We start from the raw sequence: 22101 nt of genomic DNA on the forward strand, positions 1-22101 counted from the left end.
TTTAACAGATCATATCTGTTCTATCTCTTCGTAGAAACTTCTGATAGACTTTCTAGTGCAGTCTATCAGAGGGATTAAACTTCTGTTCGTGGACCTGATTGAAGAATCATTCGTTCATCAGTTCCTGGGATATACAACAAGAGTAGTTTAATCTGTTGGTGTCCATAATCTCGCTTCGAGATTTTAAGGTAAAATTTATATTGTTTAAATTTTATGTTATCAATTTTAATCGTAGGAATTTGATATCCATATGGAATCGTTCCATATTAAATTTTAAAACTTCCGCTGCACCGAATATCACTTTCTTTTGATCCGGAGAACGACCGTGTTCCAACACCTAGACCTACCAGACCCGACCCGAAACCCAAGACCCGGCCCAAACCCAGCCCCAAAACCCGATCCCCCCTTTCCCAGCCCTCCTCGGCCGCGAGCAGCAGGCCTTCTTGGCCTGCTTTCGGCCAGCTCCGGCCACCCCTGGCCGGAGTGCCGCCACCCAGACGTAGCCCACGTCTGGGCCGTTCTAACCCACCATGGCTCAGCCCAAGCCATGGCCCCTAGCCCCTGACCGATCCAACCTTCCACAAAACCCTAAACTGCAGCTCTTTGACCAAATCGACCCTAGACCTGAACCTAGCCGACTCCAGCCCCTGTAATCCGATCATGGATCGCTTCCTAGGACCCTAGCCCACCTCTGACTCGAGCCCTAGCATTTGGACTGAACCATGCAAGGCCAAAAGCGAGTTATGATCATGAATGCACCAAAACATGCAACAATTCATTCATACTTGCAATAAATTCGAACCATGGCTAATAAATTCTGAAACAAAAATATCATTCATGCATAATAGCTTATATGGTGGCCAAATAAAAGTTTTAGACATGCCTTATACGAAGATAAACGAAGAAACGAGACAATAATCGCGTGTACGGCTCCGGGACGACGAACGGATGACTAACTCTCAAAATCTCTAAAAGATCGGGTATGGAGGCTCTGATATTTCTGGAAAATGGCGTGAAAAGGTTGAAGGAGATGGGTGGAGGCGGCTAAGGGAGTTGTCGGCTGATGAAGATTTGTGTAGGGTAGGAATTGATTTGTTTTTGGTTTAATTAGAATAGATAATGGTTTAAATAAATAATAATAATCAACATAAAGATAATATACCAACAAAACTTTATTTAAAACTCCTAATAATAATAATAATCTGACACTAAAACTCAAATCCCGAAATTAAGACTTAAGGGATTTTTAAATATTAATAAAAATCATTAAAATGACTTATTTTGGCTAAAAATCAACCCTTAATTAAATATATAAATAAATACTAAAACTTTCTTGACAAAATACCTAAAAAATATTATTTTAAGGCTCATAAAACTCATAAAATATTTTTGGCTAAAATTTTGGTATCTCGTCCGTCCACGGTCCCGTCAACGCGATCAAAACAATTAATTCCTTAAAAATCTAAAAATAACCTAATTGCGGGTTAAATGCTAAAATAAATTTAAATTATGCATATAATTCACATAATAACACATAAATGTCATTTAACCCATATATAAAATTTAAATAATTATTTTCCTTAATTATGCATGCAAATTTACGTATTAAAATTTTCGGGTGTTACATTATATATTGCTTAATTAAAGTTATAAAGTTGACTGATAGTAGTTTCAGCTAGATAATGTTAAGACCTAACTGAATTTTGTAACTTCCAGAATCTTCTAGTTGAGATTTTTCCCAAAATAAAAGAGTGACGTAGAAATTATTCAAGTCTACGAACATCCAAAACAAATTGATGTTATTTATACTTTTCAGCTAGCCTCTTATTTTCCATATTCAAGCTAGTTTTTTTTTTTTCTTATCTGTCAGTAAGCCTATATTCCGCACAAACATACTTTGTTAGCCAACTGACATTGACTCACCATAAGTACAAAATTCCAGTTTTTAACCTAATTAAAATTGAAGTCGAATTATTTGAAATATTTATTCAACCCCTCTTTCTAAATACTTATCAGCTTCATCTTATCAACACGACATACATGTATAAATATAAAATTTTACAGAAATATTATAAGTGGGATATACTCAAAAAATTTCATTAGGGGGCAAAATTTTATTGTTGTTTTTTTCAAACATTATTGAAACAAAATATTAATAATAAATTTTTTTTATTGAACAATTATGTTTTTAGAAATTTGTATGTAAAAATTAGTGGACTATAAATGAGTGGTTTTTTTTAAGTGAGAATTCGAAGCCGCTACTTAATTTTTGACGTGCACTGATTAAAACATCAAACTAAGTTCTAACGCAATAGCTTATAAATCACATTAGTCGGTTAAACCGGACTAGATAAGCTTGTACGACAGACTAGTATGTGGGAGAAATCGAACACATGATCATTGATCAAGCGCTTATCTAATCCACCAATTTAGTGCGTTTGGTTACATAAGCCAACTAAAAAAACACATTTTTTTTTAAAAAAAATGATTTTCTTAAAAAATGAAGTGTTTGGTTACAAAACTGTTTTTAAAAAATCACTTAAATGTTTTTTAAAAGCTAGAATTTCTATATTTTTGGTTTTTGTTTCTGCTTCTATTTAAAAATTTAAATAAAAACACTTTTTGATATTTATCCAAACGTCAAAATTGTTTTTGGTTTTTGTTTTTAAAATAAAAATACTTTAAAAAGCTAAACTTATTTAAATGTTTTTTTTAATTACAGCTTATGTATCCAAATTGACCATAAATTTGAGTGGTTTTGATTAATAAAATAAAAATGTACAAGAGTGCTAAAATTATTTTAAAATAAATAAATATTTCTTATTAATGAAAAAGGGGTGACAGCTCGGGAGGAGTCGAGGGGCCGGTCATATTATGTCTAACTTTTTATTTTACAATGAGAAGAGCATTAAAAGGGAAATGAAATTATTTGTCCCAATTTATATAATATTTAGGAATTGACCCTTAAATTTTCAAAATAAGTGAATTATATATGTTGTATATCCTCTAGTCTAGCTTTTTCTCTAAGTTCTCGCTTATCTAGCTATACAGTATCCCCGGTGACAAAGGCGAGCGATACATATTAGCCACTGTAATTAATTAATAAACTTAATAAATATATAAATATTTTGCACTTGTATATCCAAACGAACTTCTACCCTATAAAAATAATTGAAAAAAAAAACACAAGAAAAACTTGAAAACATTAGCCATGCACTGTAATTAATTAATAAACTTAATAAATGGATAAAAAACAGAGAACAAGAAAAAAACTATTCGGGTATTTCATAATCATCTGGAATAGAAAAGGTATCTGGATCTTCATCTTGAAGCCATCCATATTTCTCCATGTAGGGATTAGTGAGATTCTTGCGAGGATAAGTATGGATGAAATCTTTCCAAACGGTCCCTTCATCCAAATCCCGCACCACTTCCCACTGAGCACTGTTGCATTTAAATCCAGCTCCGAATGAAATCATCAGAATCTTCTCACCCTTTTTGAGCCTTTTCTTGGCATGCATGTACGCAAGAACGTACCATAGGCTGCTCGCCGACGTGTTCCCGAATCGGTGTAAGGTCATCCGAGCCGGCTCGACGTCGTAGTCGGTCAGTCCTAGGCTCTGGCCTACGGCATCGATCACCGCCTTTCCTCCGGTGTGGAGGCAGAAATGGTCCACCCCTTGTTTGAAATTGATCATGGGTTTCGTGGCCGATCCTCCGGCTTTGCTCCATTTTTGGCAGAGTTTTTTAACAAGCAGAAGCGTCGCGAACCGGAAAAGCTCGCGAACCGGCAGGATTTTCGGGGCGATGACCTTGAGGTTGTCGATGAACGCACGCGTGGCGGCCTTGGGGAGATTCTTGCCGAGGTGAAATCCGACGATTCCATTGTGGTCTTCTCTTTGTATGCAACAGTCGTAGGCTTCGTCTTTAGAACCGTGGTGGGTTCTTACCAGACATCTGAGCTTTAACATGGCTTTGTCCCTTAAGGATGTTTTGTTTGTTAAAAGAACAGCGCAACCCCCAACTCGAAACAAGCAGTTTGCAAGAATCATGGATCTATCGTTACCGGCGTACCAACCTAAGCTTAAAGACTCGGATGTTAAAACAAGGGCATTCAGGTTTTTCTGAGTTTTGAATATGTTTTGGACTATGTTAACGGAGATCAAGCTCGCACTACATCCCATTCCGCTCAAATTGTACACCTTTATGTCTTCTCTCATCTTGTACATATTGATGATTCTCGACGACAAGGAAGGCATTGTGGCAAGCATTGATACGTTCACGACCAGGACGTCGATTTCTGAAGGAGAGATGCCTGTACGTCTGAAAAGATTGTCCAGGCTACACTGGAAGAACTCGTCCATTTCGACGAGCCCATCATAGAGTGTCGGAGCCGCCTCTCGCCCATCGAAAACCATCTGTGGGCCATACGTCTCCTCGCCGATCCCCGAGCTAACCATGGCTTTCAAAAGGAACTTGTACTCAATGAGACCAAGGTGTTTGTTTCGACGAATGACTTCACCGGATAATTTCGTGCTCACCTTCCGGCTGTCAATAGGCTTGTAGCATTCGTAATCCAATATGTAGCAATTTTGGTGTCTTTTTTCATCCAAAAATTGCAAAAGAACGAAAATTAGAGGTAGAAAAGAGAGTGTGTACCATAAAATAAGAGAAAGGTCCATGATTTTTGAAGGGTTAACTGTGGCGTCCGCTGAATTTTTTTAAATTTTTTTTTTAGGGAAATATTTTGATCTGACATATATAAATCAAATCAAACACTATAAATATATATATATATATGCACCAACATTTAATGAGGTTGGCCAAGTTGTTCACATGGTGAGCAGAGTCTTAATAACACTCATATTCTTTCAACTGCCAACCACCCAATACTCGATTTAGACCGTGTGTTACACATTGTTCCTTCGTATTTCATATTATATAATAATACAATAAAGGGCAGACATGATCACATTACATTTAGTTTATATTTTAAATGTTTTGATTTACAATACTTAATATGATACGTGTATATAATAATGCTGATAAAAATTTTCTTTTATACATAGTATATCATTTGGCTGGAAATTATTAATTTTTAAGTAAAATTTCAGTTTATATATATATATTTGGATGAATCAAGTGATCAAAATCACATCTAATTATCCAAGTTAAAGCATATGTTTTGGAAAATTTCCCACTAAATTATAAACCGCATAACAATTAACAAATTAAAATATGAAAACACCACCTCTAATTATAATATGAAAACACCACCTCTAATTATTTTATCCACAAAATAATAAAAAATTAAACTGAAATATTTAGAACAAAATAAAATATCCTACAACTTAATCATAAAAGATATAGTATACTAGATATATCTAACACGGATGTATAGCGCGCAATGAATGCACATAGTAACTAGTTTTTATAAGAAATCGATCGGCATGACTTATGTGACTTTAATATCTTTAGTAGATTTAGATAATGCTTGATTCACGCTTTGTGAATGTGATTCGATCAAATGGAGTAAGTAATAATGGTTGAAGTGTAGGCAGCCGCTTTTTTAGCAAGTGTACAATGCTATACTTTGAATTAATTAACCACACGAAAAGGTTAAGCACAGGAGTGGGTTTCATTGACATGTTTGAGTCTACGCATATACTATCATTTGTAAAGAAATAAACACGGTATTAGTTTAATTGAATGCTAAAACTAAATTGGACACATTGCCTATTTGGTTATTTATATTGAATGAGTTAGGAAGCTCCGATGAGCAGTAAGTTTGGAGGGTCCGAACACTTCGGCGGCACAGCTCAGGGTTCGGAGGTTAGGTTTAGGATCGGAACGTCCAAACATGATCGGAGCGTCCTGTCTCAGTTAGACCATGCACATACATTATTGATGTGTCAAGGGGATCAAAGACGTGAGAGTTCGGAGCATCCGAACAGCTTCAACCAAGGAAGCCACCCCAAAAGATTTTCTACTAGGATTTGGAGAGATGAAAAATAAAACAAAACCATGTTTCCAATTCTCAACATCAAATAAATAAAATAAAAAGTTCAGAGAAAGATGAAAAATATGTAGTCCGTCTTCGGTGTCCGGTTGAACGATCTTCGTCTTTGTTCTTCAATTGCTCTTCACAGATTTTCGATCTGGAAAGTCACGATCAATCTCTCCAAATTTTCTCTGATGTGTGGCGGCTGCTCTCCCTTGATTATACCCAGAAAATTCCATTTTATACCCCCTAAGAACCGTCCAAGATCAACCCACAAAAACCCCAAAGTTTCCATATCAGATAAGACTCTCGGATTCTGCATCTTCGCGACGCGCGGGCGCGCCTAGTTCACGCACTTCTATCTTTAAATTCTTCTCGGATCGCGCGGGGGCTCACTACAAAGTGTGCGGGCGCGCATAACCTGCGGCTTCAAACACTGATTTTTCTTCAATCGGCCTTATCTCTCTATTTTTCTTCAATGCTTGAACCATCTATGATCGTTCATGCTTTTTCTTGGTCCTTTCGACTTCAATCAACACCTACTCATTATTTTCTTGTAATCCTTGCACTCACACAAACAACAACAATTCACATAATTCCGCTCGAAATAAAGCAATTAACTATAAATATCAATGCAAATTAAGTACACAAAATGCACTTATCAAAAATCCCCCAAACTTGAATATTTGCTAGTCCCGAGCAAAAACAAATCAACACTAGACTCCAAAATTCCATATACTCACACAATCAATCAAGAACAATCAAGAAATACTATGGATTAATGGCCTCAACAATGTTTTCAAATGATTTCAAATCCAATCTTATCAAACCTACTAACATTTTGAAAATTAAATCACAAACTAGTGAACCTTCTAAACTTATAAACCCCGCAACTCACGTTTGAAAATACTTTTCTCCGAATTAAATTCACACATTCAAGGATCATGAGAACTTTTCAAGGTATCTCAGGATCCAAGTAAGAGACATTCAATTACAAACACTCACAATTGGTTTAACGCAAAGAATAATAGTATGTGTGTGTTTTGATAAAAAATTCATACTCATTAAAAGTGTCAATCAACAGCTAATATGCTAAATTCTCGCGACTATTCTCCACTAGTATATTGGAAAACTGTGACTCGGTCAATAGGTCTTAGTAAGCTTGTAACGTTAGGCCTGGCCTATGGCTACAAACAAAGATTAACAGGTCAAAGAAGGGAGCAAGTTCTAACCACTCAATAAATTCCAACTCCTCTCCTTTCTCAATCCTATCCATTTTTGCACGTTTCAAACTCAGACTCAAGCATAAATCACAGAGTATATAAAATCTATTCATCTACTTGGTTTACCAGTATAAAATTTTTTTCAGAAAGGAAGACAATCATGGATTTCAGTTACCAAAAAAATGGTTTCATCATTGGCCATTTTTTTCCATTTCTTTCTTGATTTCGTGAAATATTTCACACTCAATTGCAACTTAAACATTCACGCAACTCACAGTTAACAAAAAAAACTGACACATTCCAATGATTAAAGCTAGCATACCAACAACAAAACTAAAAACTGAGCACAAACATAAAAAATTCACAGATTTTGACACACCCCCAAACTTAGGTACATTAATTGTCCTCAATGAATATGACAAAAACAAGAATAAAGGACATGTACCTGAAACGAAGACCGTCAGTGGTCGCCGCCTTCATCGTCATTACAAGGATGTGCAGGATCCAAGAAACCAGAGGTGGGAGGCCACTGTGGGTAAGGGGGAATGGTTGGGCCGAGCTCGCCGCATCCAAAAACTAACGAATCAAGGCAGTAGTAAAATCCATCATATAATTCATGAACAACCCAGTCGTCTGCTGGAACTCCTGAAACTCCTGCCTATGCTGACCAAACTCCTGCCTATGCTGTCGACCTCCTCCTCAAGAGTATGAACTCTATCAGACATGGAGAGAGGTGCCGCAAGATGTGGTGCATGAGCTCTCCGGGAAGCATCTCTTGCATTAAACTCCTCTCTTGCATCGCGTTCTCTTTGCTCAGAAGATGGTACCATGCGAAACGGATCCGCACACTGAATCGCAACAATGTTCTTCAACAGTTCCTCATTAGGGCTCCATTCTACTCCAACAGCTTCACATAAGTCAGTAATAATAGATGGTAAGGCAAGAACCCCGCTCCTTTGACTGCAACCACATTAGAAATCGTCTCTTGGCAAACGAGACCTAAATCCACTGTTTTGCCAATGAGAATGCAGTAGAGTAGAATTGCCCGCTCCCTTGTAACCTCTTGCTCATGATCAGTTGGCTTTAAACTGGCACAAATAAAGGAATACCACTTATTAGCTTCAGGAACCAAGTCTGTTTTCTTCAACATCGATGGTACTTGGTTCTTTCCCAATCGCCATTCATCCCCATAAACACACAAAATCTGCAAAATCACATCATAATCGACTTCCCCAGATTTATACTCCTGATACTCATCATGTAAGACCGACGGGAGTTAAAAAAAAGTGTTAATATAATGGACGTGAAAAGGTACCAGCTTACCCCACACCAACAATTTAAACTCGATGTGTTTAACTTTCAAATTAGCATAAAATTCCCTCACAATTGGGACAACAGCCTCCTGAGGTTGCTTTGAATTTTTTTCCACTGTCGTGCCACGACCGCACACCCAACCTCGCTCATCGGTTGGGAAGGAGAAAAACCCACAGACATATCAAACCCTATCTCCTGCAAGATACTTTTGGATAAAACTAATTTATAATTTTCTTATGCCTTTGCATCCCAAAAACGTTGGACATTAGGGGCAGGAGAGGACGAATAAGAGGCAACATACTTCAAATTTTTCTTTGGAGCCATCTACAAACACTTGGTGGGCTTTGTACACAGGACAAATGCCAATATAAATCGATGTAATTCAACCCTCCAAACTTGCAATGCACTATATCAACACCAACATACGGAGGTTTCTAGACTCAAGCCAATCAAAAATCCCAATTCATTCCAGAAACTCCATTCATCACATTACACTACAGTTCAACCAATAGATGGATAAAAATTGGACACCACCAATGTGAGAACTTACAAAATCACCAAATAGAATAGATCAGAGATCGGTAAAGTGTGGCCTTTTGTCCAAATTGCTCACCCCCAACATAGTAGCGTAGACGGCCCAAGTGAAGACACGAATGAAAGCGATGAAAGATGGGGGAGAGGCAAAGAGGAGAACGAGTGCAAAAAATGAGATTGAGTAGGATGTGTTGTTGAAACGACCCTGACTCAACTTTTAAATTAAACTAAATAAAATACGGATCTTTCAAAAAAGAATCAAAATATTAAAAATTTTAATAAACAATTTCGGCATGACCTCTCTGTTTATATTGCAACCAACCTGTCTTAGACAGCAACCAAAATAAAATAAAAGAAATAGACGACTGGCGACACAGTAACTAGGCTGAGACAAAAACGAGACCCAAGAAAGAGGTTCAACATAAAAAATATCCAAAAGGTTTAAGAAATCTAGTGTTTACAAGCCCAAAACAATACTAACTAAACATCACATATTGTAACGCCCCGATTTTATCTTAATTGACTTTATTTGAGATAATCGGAGATTCCAGAGTTCAAGAGCCGACTGGTATTTGATCAGGGACTACTTTGCAAATTTCGGAATTTTCAAGGACTAAAACGCAAAAAAATGGAATTGTTATAATATCTAGACTTTGACTAAGTCTCCCATTCTCCCTTCATCCCTCCCAAACGTTTCTCTCCCCCATTGAAGAACTCAACGTGAGTTTCAAGCTTTTGGATTTCCTCCCGAGCTCGATCCGTCCGTTAGAAATTATTTCTGAAGGCAGATTAGCGATCACGGCTGAGAGAGCTTCGTTATACCGTAAGTATTTCTCCGATCGGATATGTTTTGTTTTTCGGAGGTGGTTAGAATTGATTTAGATTCTAGTATGTTGTTCCTGGCGGAGTTCTGATCGTTTATTATCTGTCAGTTTTGAATTAGAGCGACGTTCGGATTTGTTATGAATTTTTGAAGGGATTTTCGAAAAAGTGAGTTTTGTGATTTGTTGGAATTGGATTGTTTTGGTTGAATGTTGATTGATATGAGTTGCTTAGAGTGATATTATGCTGTTTGCATTTTCGGTTAGTTGAATTTATAGCCGTTATGCCGCCGGTTTGAGATTTTGGAAATTGGAGATTCGTTTGAGTTTTTGGGAGTTGCTCGTTTTGAATGGATTGATATTGGATTGATTTTATCTCCGCAGATTAGTTGAAGATCGTGGAGTTCCGAATTGGCAACTTTCGAATCGTTGAAGAGTTGATCGAGGTTTGGTATCGAGTTGATCTATCCTCGAAAGTTGAATTGAATTATCTTTATCGTTGAACTTGATTTGGAATGGAATTTTGATTTGGAATTCTTGTATCGATGTTGTTTCCAGGTTTGGAGCATCGACGTTGTTGAAAAGAGGTATAAGATGACTTAGATTGGAATAGAACGTGTGACTCGAATCCGACTTGATTCGAGTGTTCCGAAGAATTACATACTTGCATGTTATTTGATTATTTGAATTATTTGAGTTATGTTTTGAATTTCATTCATCTTGAACATGAATCCTTGATTTGAATAGCGGGCAGGACGGCCCTTTTGATGATAAACGTTTTGGGGATTATATTGTGAGTGGCCTGGGTGTAGTCGTTTCACCTAGTGCTAGCATACTCCTTATAGTCGCACCAAAGTCTAGAGGATGGAGATACGTAGCACCACCTCGATCGGGAGAGTCGGTGAGTCGTTTACGTGATTTCGTCCTCGGGATCCCAAAAGCAAAAGCAGAAATGTTTTGATTATCCGACTTGATAATCCCAGATTTTAAAGACATGCATTGCATTTATGCATATGAATTGAGTTTTAGACATTCTTGTGGAATTTCATGGTTGTTTTATGAATATCTAGAAGATGATGCATTTCGTTTGAGATGCTTTTATGATATTGCATGTTTGTCTCTTTTACTGGGAATATTATTCTCACCGGATTATCCGGCTGTTGTCTTGTCTTTGTATGTGTGCCTGGCAACAGGTGGGGCAGGACCGAGTCAGAGATCGCATGGCTAGGTGGATGAGTTGATAGAGTGAGGCCTTGTTATTGTAGAAGTCGAATTTGAAATCGAACTTAGATTGTATTCGAACTCGATTTGTATTTTGGATTTTGGAACTTAGAATTGATGCATGTTCTACTCTTTCTTGTAATTGAATAATTCGTTGTTGGAAAAGTGTTAGTTGGATCATGTCGGAGCCTTTCCGGGTGTTGGATTGCACTTTTGGAGCCTTATTTTGAGCTAAAACAGCAGGCCATGCGCGCCCGCGCCTGGTGAGGAGCGCCCGCGCATTCTGCTCCCTTTCTCGGAGGCCCGGGCAGGGCTGTATGCGCGCCCGCGCGTCACCCTGTGTAAAAAAAAAAAAAAAATCTTTGCTTTTAATCTTAGATCTTGTATGCGTAATTATTGTTTATTCTGAGATTAGATGATTAGAATCGAGGTCTCACATTAAGTGGTATCAGAGCGATAAGATTCTTGGACTGAATTTAGAAGTGAGTGGGGTAGATCGAGTCCGCATGAATTGATTCTCACATGTGATTGAGTTATTTAAATTGATTTGTTTAAATACCATGCGAGCATGCTTTGTTGTTGAGAATTATTTGATTTACATGATTTTGTGATTTGAAATATGAAGCATGAATTATTTGAGATATGAACTGTATTTCACCTGTATCCGGAATTCTGAGAGGTTGCAAGGGCACCGATTGCAGCGATTGAGTTATCTTGTGTCCTAACCTTTGATAATCAGATGGGTCCTCGACGAGTTATTAATAGGAATCCACCGCCAGTTATTCCTACAACTGAGCAAGCTAGTACTGAAACGGTAGAGATGGATGCTTCAGCGACGCCTATGGAAACCCTTCTGAAGAGGTTTCAGTCTTTTAATCCGCCGTTGTTGATGGGCACTAAAAATCCAGTTGATTGTGAGAGTTGGTTGGATGATATCGATCAGCTGTTTGATTCTATCGATTACTCAAATGACCGCCGAACCAGGTTAGTCATTCATCAGCTTCGTGGTGTTGCTAAGAACTGGTGGATTATAACGAAGAAAGCAATGGAGAGTAGAGGTATGGAAATTACTTGGGCTCTTTTCAAGTCTGAGTTCTATAAGCGGTTTTTCCCCGTGTCATACCGAAAGGACAAGGGAGCCGAGTTTGCAAATCTGAAGCAGGGGAATTTGAATATTGAAGAGTATGTAGCCAAGTTTGATAGTCTGTTACGTTTTGCACCGCTGATTGCCAGCGATGAGGAAGCTAAAGCCGACCAATTCATTAATGGTTTGAACCCCGACGTCTTCACGTTGGTAAACACCAATAGGCCTAACAATTTTGCGGATGCCATGAATCACGCAAAAGGTGCTGAAGCAGGTTTATGGAGACAGAGAGGAGGTCAGTTTGTGCCGCAGCAGCAGCAAGAACAGTTTCAGGCACAACCTTTTCAATTTCAGAATCCACCATCGAGTTTTGAAGGTGGTAGCAGTGGAGGTAATAGGAAGGAATACTATCATCCGAAAGGGAAGCAGTTTAAGAAGCACGGAACCAGTTCTTCGAGCTCTAGTGGTTCGAGACAGTATGGATCGGGACAGAGTTCGGGACAGTCAGGCATGTCTTGTGCAAATTGCGGAGGTCGTCACTCCAGTGATCAGTGTAGAGGTATTTTTGGAAGCTGTCATATTTGTAACCAGGCGGGGCACTTTGCAAGAACGTGTCCTCAGCGTGTCCCTGAGCAAGCACAGAGTGGAAATTTCTTGAGACAGACATCTCAGCCTCAGCAGCAAGCACCTTCTGTTCACTCTTTCCAACCTCAGCAGCAGAATAGGCAGGAAGGTAATCAGTATGGAAGCCAGCCTCCCAGACAGCAGGCACGAGTGTTTGCTTTGTCTGAGGATCAGCAGACTCAGGCTGCACCCGATAATGACAGATCAGGTAACGTTCGATATTGAGTTCCCTATTCTTATTGGAATGTTAGATTCTGGCGAGTCTCTTGCCTTCTTATTGAAGAATCTGTTTATGTTTAACGTGCCTCTATTAAATTGTTGAATTGTCGAATTGATGAATACTCCAGTAGTGTTGTTCTATTAACCGGATCTTTCAGAAGAATTAGTAGAGGTTATGAATTCTTATCGTTGATTTCTTATCTTTGTGGAATGAGAATTATACTAATCTTTCGGAGCTTTTGAGAATTGGATAGCAGATTGTGGTACCAAGCAGTTGTACGTTATTCTTCGATGTCTGAATTCTTTTGGATTGAATGGTCTTCTTCGATTGTATGATTTGATGATGGAATTTATGTCGATCAGCGATCTCTTCTTATCGAAATTTATGGGATGTATTCTTGTTCAGAAGAATCACTTATTAGCTTGATGCATCGAGACAGCTGAAGACACTCGAGACTCAATGTCTGAATCTGGACTTCGAGCTCGCAGCGATCTTATTGATTTGAAGATCTGTTATCTTTTGTCTTATGAGGAAATTTACGTGATCTGTTATAATATTTGGAGTTGGAGAAATTGTTTTCACAGATGAAATTGATTTGGAGACAGAAAAGAAGATTAGATTGTTTGAGATTCTGACTGCGAATCTTTATCTGAGGAATTTTATGCAGCAACCGATGTTTTGAACTGTTCTTATTTTATCTACTATCTGAATTAGAGTGACCTATTGCTGGAATCTGCTATTATTTTCTGTACTGGATGACTTTCAGTCAAGATTAGAAGATTGATATATTGTCAGAGGTAGTCAGATGTCTTGTTTTTGCCGAAGTCTGTCATTTTAGACAGAGATTTTTGATGCACTCGTTCTTTCGGCAAGGACTTCGATGAGATTTTGTTGCCTGATTTCAACTTTTTCAGTTCGATATCCTCAGAACGACGGACAGCCAGATTAGACGAGTCGAACTTTGGATGCTATGCCTTGTTTTGGAACCAGGGATGAGTCGAATTGTTACTAAGCATGGAAGAATTTTCCAACGATTAGGAATCGACTTTTGATTGACAGACTTGAAGGAGTAGTTTGGAGAATAGAGTTCGTGTTGGAACCGTGTCGATTTCGAGGACGAAATATTTTCTTAGTGGGGGAGAATTGTAACGCCCCGATTTTATCTTAATTGACTTTATTTGAGATAATCGGAGATTCCAGAGTTCAAGAGCCGACTTGTATTTGATCAGGGACTACTTTGCAAATTTCGGAATTTTCAGGGACTAAAACGCAAAAAAATTGAATTGTTATAATATCTAGACTTTGACTAAGTCTCCCATTCTCCCTTCATCCCTCCCAAACGTTTCTCTCCCCCATTGAAGAACTCAACGTGAGTTTCAAGCTTTTGGATTTCCTCCCGAGCTCGATCCGTCCGTTAGAAATTATTTCTGAAGGCAGATTAGCGATCACGGCTGAGAGAGCTTCGTTATGCCGTAAGTATTTCTCCGATCGGATATGTTTTGTTTTTTGGAGGTGGTTAGAATCGATTTAGATTCTAGTATGTTGTTCCTGGCGAAGTTCTGATCGTTTATTATCTGTCAGTTTTGAATTAGAGCGACGTTCGGATTTGTTATGAATTTTTGAAGGGATTTTCGAAAAAGTGAGTTTTGTGATTTGTTGGAATTGGATTGTTTTGGTTGAATGTTGATTGATATGAGTTCCTTAGAGTGATATTATGCTGTTTGCATTTTCGGTTAGTTGAATTTATAGCCGTTATGCCGCCGGTTTGAGATTTTGGAAATTGGAGATTCGTTTGAGTTTTTGGGAGTTGCTCGTTTTGAATGGATTGATATTGGATTGATTTTATCTCCGCAGATTAGTTGAAGATCGTGGAGTTCCGAATTGGCAACTTTCGAATCGTTGAAGAGTTGATCGAGGTTTGGTATCGAGTTGATCCATCCTCGAAAGTTGAATTGAATTATCTTTATCATTGAACTTGATTTGGAATGGAATTTTGATTTGGAATTCTTGTATCGATGTTGTTTCCAGGTTTGGAGCATCGACGTTGTTGAAAAGAGGTATAAGATGACTTAGATTGGAATAGAACGTGTGACTCGAATCCGACTTGATTCGAGTGTTCCGAAGAATCACATACTTGCATGTTATTTGATTATTTGAATTATTTGAGTTATGTTTTGAATTTCATTCATCTTGAACATGAATCCTTGATTTGAATAGCGGGCAAGACGGCCCTTTTGATGATAAACGTTTTGGGGATTATATTGTGAGTGGCCTGGGTGTAGCCGTTTCACCTAGTGCTAGCATACTCCTTATAGTCGCACCAAAGTCTAGAGGATGGAGATACGTAGCACCACCTCGATCGGGAGAGTCGGTGAGTCGTTTACGTGATTTCGTCCTCGGGATCCCAAAAGCAAAAGCAGAAATGTTTTGATTATCCGACTTGATAATCCCAGATTTTAAAGACATGCATTGCATTTATGCATATGAATTGAGTTTTAGACATTCTTGTGGAATTTCATGGTTGTTTTATGAATATCTAGAAGATGATGCATTTCGTTTGAGATGTTTTTATGATATTGCATGTTTGTCTCTTTTACTGGGAATATTATTCTCATCGGATTATCCGGCTGTTGTCTTGTCTTTGTATGTGTGCTTGGCAACAGGTGGGGCAGGACCGAGTCAGAGATCGCATGGCTAGGTGGATGAGTTGATAGAGTGAGGCCTTGTTATTGTAGAAGTCGAATTTGAAATCGAACTTAGATTGTATTCGAACTCGATTTGTATTTTGGATTTTGGAACTTAGAATTGATGCATGTTCTACTCTTTCTTGTAATTGAATAATTCGTTGTTGGAAAAGTGTTAGTTGGATCATGTCGGAGCCTTTCCGGGTGTTGGATTGCACTTTTGGAGCATTATTTTGAGCTAAAACAGCAGGCCATGCGCGCCCGCGCCTGGTGAGGAGCGCCCGCGCGTTCTGCTCCATTTCTCGGAGGCCCGGGCAGGGCTGTATGCGCGCCCGTGCCTCGGGTGGCGCGCCCGCGCGTCACCCTGTGTAAAAAAAAAAAAAAAAACTTTGCTTTTAATCTTAGATCTTGTATGCGTAATTATTGTTTATTCTGAGATTAGATGATTAGAATCGAGGTCTCACACATATACAATTGACAAATAAACAAAATAAATGCTTCATAACATATAAAATTCTATTAACTATGCAGAAGACGAGCAAAGGTCGGAGGAATGTGCCATGCCCGTATCGCAGTCCACTCGATAGTCTTGCCCCTCGATCTCAATAAAATACACCTCACCTGAAAACAATAAGTGTAGTGAGTCTAAAAGACTCAGCAAGAATATGGGGGGGATAACGAGTATTACATAGGTACAAGAACACACAGAATTTAAAATAGTGCGTAACAAAATAATCGTTAGTGCCCTTGAACTTAAAAGTAATGAACTTGTATAAAGAATAAATGCATGAATATGACATGTGCAAGACTAATTCAAATAATTCAATGAATATCATAAAATGTACTGAACATGGTCATATGAATTTTGAGTGAACTCAGATCCATGAATTGTGACTCTGTGATTGCGATCATGATCATTGCTATAGTGCACAATTCCGCAAGGAGGTCGAGATGGAACCCAACCCAATCTTTCCCTATTGGTAAGGGAAACCAGAATAGCTCCGGCCCCATACAAACACATGCTAAGGTAAGGAAACCCATAATGATTTGGTAAGGGAGGCCAAAACGTCTTTCAGCCCCACACGAACACATGAATATATAATCACAACCATCTTACTTCGTTCAAAAATATTTCTTTCCTTTATTGAATTTAAGACTTAGCATGCACATGTTGATGTAAAGTTTACAAAAATAATGACTCAATGAATAATGCAAAGGACTCGATGGTGAATGACTGGAAATGGTGATTTAGGGAAGTACCAAGGGTGGGAGTCTAAACCATGGTTAAAGCACATAGGTGAAATAAGAAGTACACCCAACACATTAATAACTCACTCGATACTTGCCCAAAAGAGATTCGGCGTGAAACAACATTTTCTTACCATCTTAAGTTAATTCCAGTCCCATACCCTTAACCCGAGTCTGTTTCTATAATTGACTTAAAAGCTCAAACCCAAACAGAAATCTGTTTTCCTAAAATTTTGCCCCTCTATAGTCTCAAGGATTAGAACTTAGTGAAAACTCATCCAAATTGAATTTTGCACAAAACTTCATTTCCCTAACTCCCTAAAGCGTCGATCATCCCCGAGCCCTTCTCCGAGTTCAGCCTCAAACCCTGTTACGAACCCACATTTCAGGGCAGCAAGGGCTCCCTCAGAAATCTGCTCAACAACCCTTTCTCAAGTTCAAACCAAAGCCTAACGAATCGTCCCTCAGCCCTAAAACCATTATCCTATCATCAAAGCCAACATCTAAACTCATCCAAAAACCCCTTAACAGTCGCCAACATCCCTTGCTATAGCTCATTCCCGGACAACCCAAAACAGCCCTTAATTGCTGCCAAAATTTCGAACAGCCCCTAACCCAATCTCAAAAGGCATCCGACTCATTCTATTGCTACAAAGTGAACTACATATCACCCGTGGTATCTCCTAATTCACCACACCAATCAACACCATCAATCACACTATAGAAAACGAACAAGGCAGCCAAATGTTTTTGGAAATTTATCGGAATTGAGTTAACATGTTTACCATTGCATATCAAGTCCTCATAATCGATTTAACTACACATATGATCATCATCAACCATTTACAAACAACATCATAAGAAGAAACCACAGGCTGAGAAGAGGAAATCCAACACAGGGCATGCATAAATTTTGGAAAAAAATCAGAAATGAGGGGGGGGGGGGTGGGGGGTGGGGGGGAAACGCTGCAACTATCACCTAAATGAATACACAATAATCGTATATTAAATGCAAGGAATGAACCACGATCTTGCCTAGCTAGAATAAGCAAGAAAATCGATGAACCGAAAATAAGGAGGAAGCTGCGGCCGAGAGAAAAAGTTGGAATGGAATGGGAAGATACAAGGTAATCGAGCTCAAGCTTCACTCCTAGCTGGGCATGGGACGATTTCTGGAGGAAAAATCGAAGCTCGAAGGTCTTCCTGGTGAAGGCTTGAAGAAATTGATCTCACCCTATGAAGAGCAGGGGAGTCGGCTTGCTCGGTGTGTGTGTGTGAGGAGATGTGCGTGAGTTAAGTGTGTTAGTGTGTGTTTGGCATGAGTTGTGTGTGTGATTTAGGGGTTAGGGTTATGTATTAAAATTGAGTGTGTAGGAGAAAAAGTGTTATGCACTTTTAAAAAGTGTCAATCCCAAATAGCAACTAGGTCCATAAATTAAATTGCACTAAATAAAGCACAAGTAAAAATTTAGAAATTAAAATACAACACTTTTAAATATCCTGATGTCACGACAACGAATAAAAATATTTAATTAACAAGCAAAACGATTAAAATAATTTAAACAAACTAAACTAACGTTAAAAATCAATTTAAATAAATACACGAGCGGAAATAAAACCTTTAAAATAATTTGGTCAAATAAAAAGGTTTTAAATAAATAAGCTATACATTTAAAATGATTTAAAATAATTTAAAATAATGAAAACTCAAAAATATTTAAACAAATAGGATAAACGGTTAAAATCATTTAAAAGAATAAACTACCAATTAAAATCATTTAAATAAGCAAGCCTAAACCTTTAAAATATTAAAACAATTAAATTGCGTAATAAAAAAATCATTTGAATAAATAATAAAATATTTTATTAACACATAAATCGCATTTAATCAATTAAACTTAAAAATAATAATCATAATATTTATTTAATTTAATGCATGTGATTTTGTAGATTGGATTTTAGGCGTCACAATTCCTTCCTCCCTTAAATGGAATTTCGTTCTTGAAATTCAGGACTTACTAACTAGGTTCGAATACCTTAGACCAGATCAACACTAAGTTTTCCAACTTAGCACCTAACTGAGTTGGTCCAAGTCGGCTTTCGCTGCGCACTCTGATGCTTACTGATATCTATATCATCAAGGACCAGACTAACTCTTACTGCAAAATAAATTTACAAACTCCTATTTATCCCCGTATGATTGTAGCCTAAGAGAATTTTATAATCACTGTTTCCATGTAACTGTAAGAGTTTTTAATTCGTCACCAAAACTCCTAAAATATCTAATGTATGACTTAGCTCGATAACCTTAAATCCTGGATCGCAACTACATTCAATAAATACCCGCAAAACCAATAAATAATTTATGTCGACCTTACTTCTAACTTAAAAGCTTCCTAACAACGAAACTATGCTTAATGTCTATTTACCGATTAAGCTTAACACATGATCTAGAACTCGAACTCTTAAGAAATTCACCAGTTCAGAAAATTCTTAGCAACTAACACCAATCCTTTCTAAATAGGATAGCCAAGGGACTATACAATTCTACCTTGATAAACCTCAAGATATGAGATAGATCTGGCTCATACTTCCACTTCTAAACTCTACGACATGCCCAAACAATAAATAAATTACCTATCTCCTCAAAAATCGCGCACGGATCGACAAAACGAGTTAATTTCCCTTATATTCCCAAATCGTTAATATTACAGAACAATGATACCTTCAAGAACGTCTTAATAAACATTTGAAATTCTAAAGGCCTATGACACTTATTAGCAGTGCCACGCTTAATGATCATTGACTATGCTCAATCCCTTATTAGATACTATAACTCGCAACGCTTCTAAGGATGAGTAAAATTTTCTTAAGCAACGACTCTAGTTCAGCTAACTTACAAGCGGGCAACTGACTCTCCTAAACTTAGGATTGATCGACCTATTTCTAGAAATAAATCTAATTCAATCCTTGAAGACAAAACATACCACGAGTTATTAACCATTTATTGGATTAGATCGCTTCTAAGTACCAAAAAATTCTTACATAACGCCTGAATACATATCTCAAATATCTAGTTCAACTCGACAGCAAGTCTTAAGATCCAAAAATTCCCAAATTATTATGTGTTCGACATGAATTCATATTTCAAAAACTTAGTACCCAATTAGACACCTTGAAGAGTTTGTAAACCGATCGCAAATTCTTTCTAATTACTCCCCCAAGTACCTTAGCATTTCACAGGTAAACAAATCTATCGCTTATCCAGAAAACTTCCTAAATATTCTATTCATCATTCTATTCCCATAGTTGGTGCAATAGCCTTACTGGTTGACACTCACAAAATCTTAGAGCGCTAATATAAAGTACCCAAAAGTCTCTAAGGACAACTCAAATTCCTATCTTGTAACTGTTCACCCATTCAGCTTACCAAAAATCATCTGTTTACTCTTAACGATCATATTTAAAATAGAAACAACCCATTCAAATAATTTACTAACTAGTAGTCTTCTCTCTAGTACTAGATATAATTAGTAGTCGTCATTTCTCAGAACAAAACGATAACTTAGGATTCTATCTAATACTAAATTCCAACAGTCTAAACACTTACTAAGCGGTTACGAGTCGATTCTCTACACAAGAATAGAAATGATAATTTGAAACTATGATCCACCCAAATCCTCATCATGATGGATCATGAAAGAAAACAGACATAAAAGTAATGCTGCTTAATGTGAAACGAAATAATGCAAGTATCAAAATCAAACGAGCTGAAAATAAAAATCTAGATAAGTGAAAATAACTCACTCATAATTCAATTCTAGGGGTGAATGAATAATACTGGAGGCTTCATGAATAATGAATATGAGCCAAACAAGATAAAAATCTCAGGATCATCCATCCATGAGTAATGAAATCATGATCAAACAAGCAAAGCATAATTAAGATCAATCAGTGTGACTTCAGTCGAGAGAAGTTCACACAAGTCAATAATCAGGGGAAACAACGGTCTCAAAATAAAATCAGATGTCAGCCACCCAACATGAGTTGATTACCAAAAATAAAAAGTGAATCTTACTCACATCAACATGTGGCTAGAACCGAAGGAAAAATTTCAAGAAGTGCAGAATATAAGCAGGATTTTATTAAGAAGTTACACCAATGCCAAAGTAGCTGAATACAATGTTTACCAATGTCATATGAATTCATAAATGAACAAAGAATGTGCAAATAAATTTTAGATACTCAAAATAGTATATGTTTCCATGGATACAAGCCCAATTGAAGAATAATGAAATAACGATCGGAATAATGGTTCACAAAATTGAAAGACTCATATTAACCGACTCACTAATTCCACAAAATCATACTTGCCCAAATAAACAAAGAAAACTCAACTATCTATAATAATATAAATCCAAGTTCGTATCCCAAGTCTTCACACGAGTTTGATTCATAAATTTAACTGAATAAACACACATCTAAAAATTTCCAAGCAAGCTATACACTTAGTTTTATCCGACTAAATTTCATCCATAAGAGAATAAATGACAACAAGGACACAACGACTAATATCTCCTAATGCACAAGTTTGATATTTTCCAACAAACTCCTGCAATCTCATAAAAATTACTAACACTATCTAGTAACTCAAACAACATCCCCATACTATCCAAAACTGGAAAGAATATTAGTGCACCAATTCCGTTTAACATAGAACCGCATGCTACAAAAATAAACAGTCAATTAATACACTTTAAATTATAAAAGAAGTTTTAAACAAAAATAAACTCTAAACTACACACTTAAGTAAATTAAACATCTAGTTTTGAAAATATTTTAAAAATAATGTGACATCAAACATTTAAAGTAAATAAATCAATTACGACTACCATATGAAATTCATTAAAACTTACAGACTTTGAGGCAAGATTTCTCGAGTTTCCTGCAACCGGAAGTAGGCACAATCCAAACCAGAACCATGCTTTGATACCAACTGAAATGACCCTGACTCAACTTTTAAATTAAACTAAATAAAATACTGATTTGTCAAAAAGAATCAAAATATTAAAAATTTTATTGAAAAATTTCGGCATGACCTCTATGTTTATATTACAACCAACCTGT

At 37.2% G+C, this 22101-nt stretch overlaps 1 protein-coding gene across 1 annotated transcript; it reads right to left on the bottom strand.

Annotated features, from left to right (window-relative positions):
* Nucleotides 1–3095: 3095 nt before the first annotated feature.
* LOC140891882 (3-ketoacyl-CoA synthase 12-like) lies at nt 3096–5398 on the bottom strand. The gene has a single exon (XM_073300557.1). It carries the CDS (start codon nt 4680–4682, stop codon nt 3273–3275), a length of 1410 nt encoding a protein of 469 aa, XP_073156658.1. The 5' UTR covers nt 4683–5398; the 3' UTR covers nt 3096–3272.
* Nucleotides 5399–22101: the final 16703 nt, after the last annotated feature.

This window comes from Henckelia pumila, chromosome 1 (assembly GCF_033568475.1).
Source record: "Henckelia pumila isolate YLH828 chromosome 1, ASM3356847v2, whole genome shotgun sequence".
In the NCBI taxonomy this organism is placed as follows: domain Eukaryota; kingdom Viridiplantae; phylum Streptophyta; class Magnoliopsida; order Lamiales; family Gesneriaceae; genus Henckelia; species Henckelia pumila.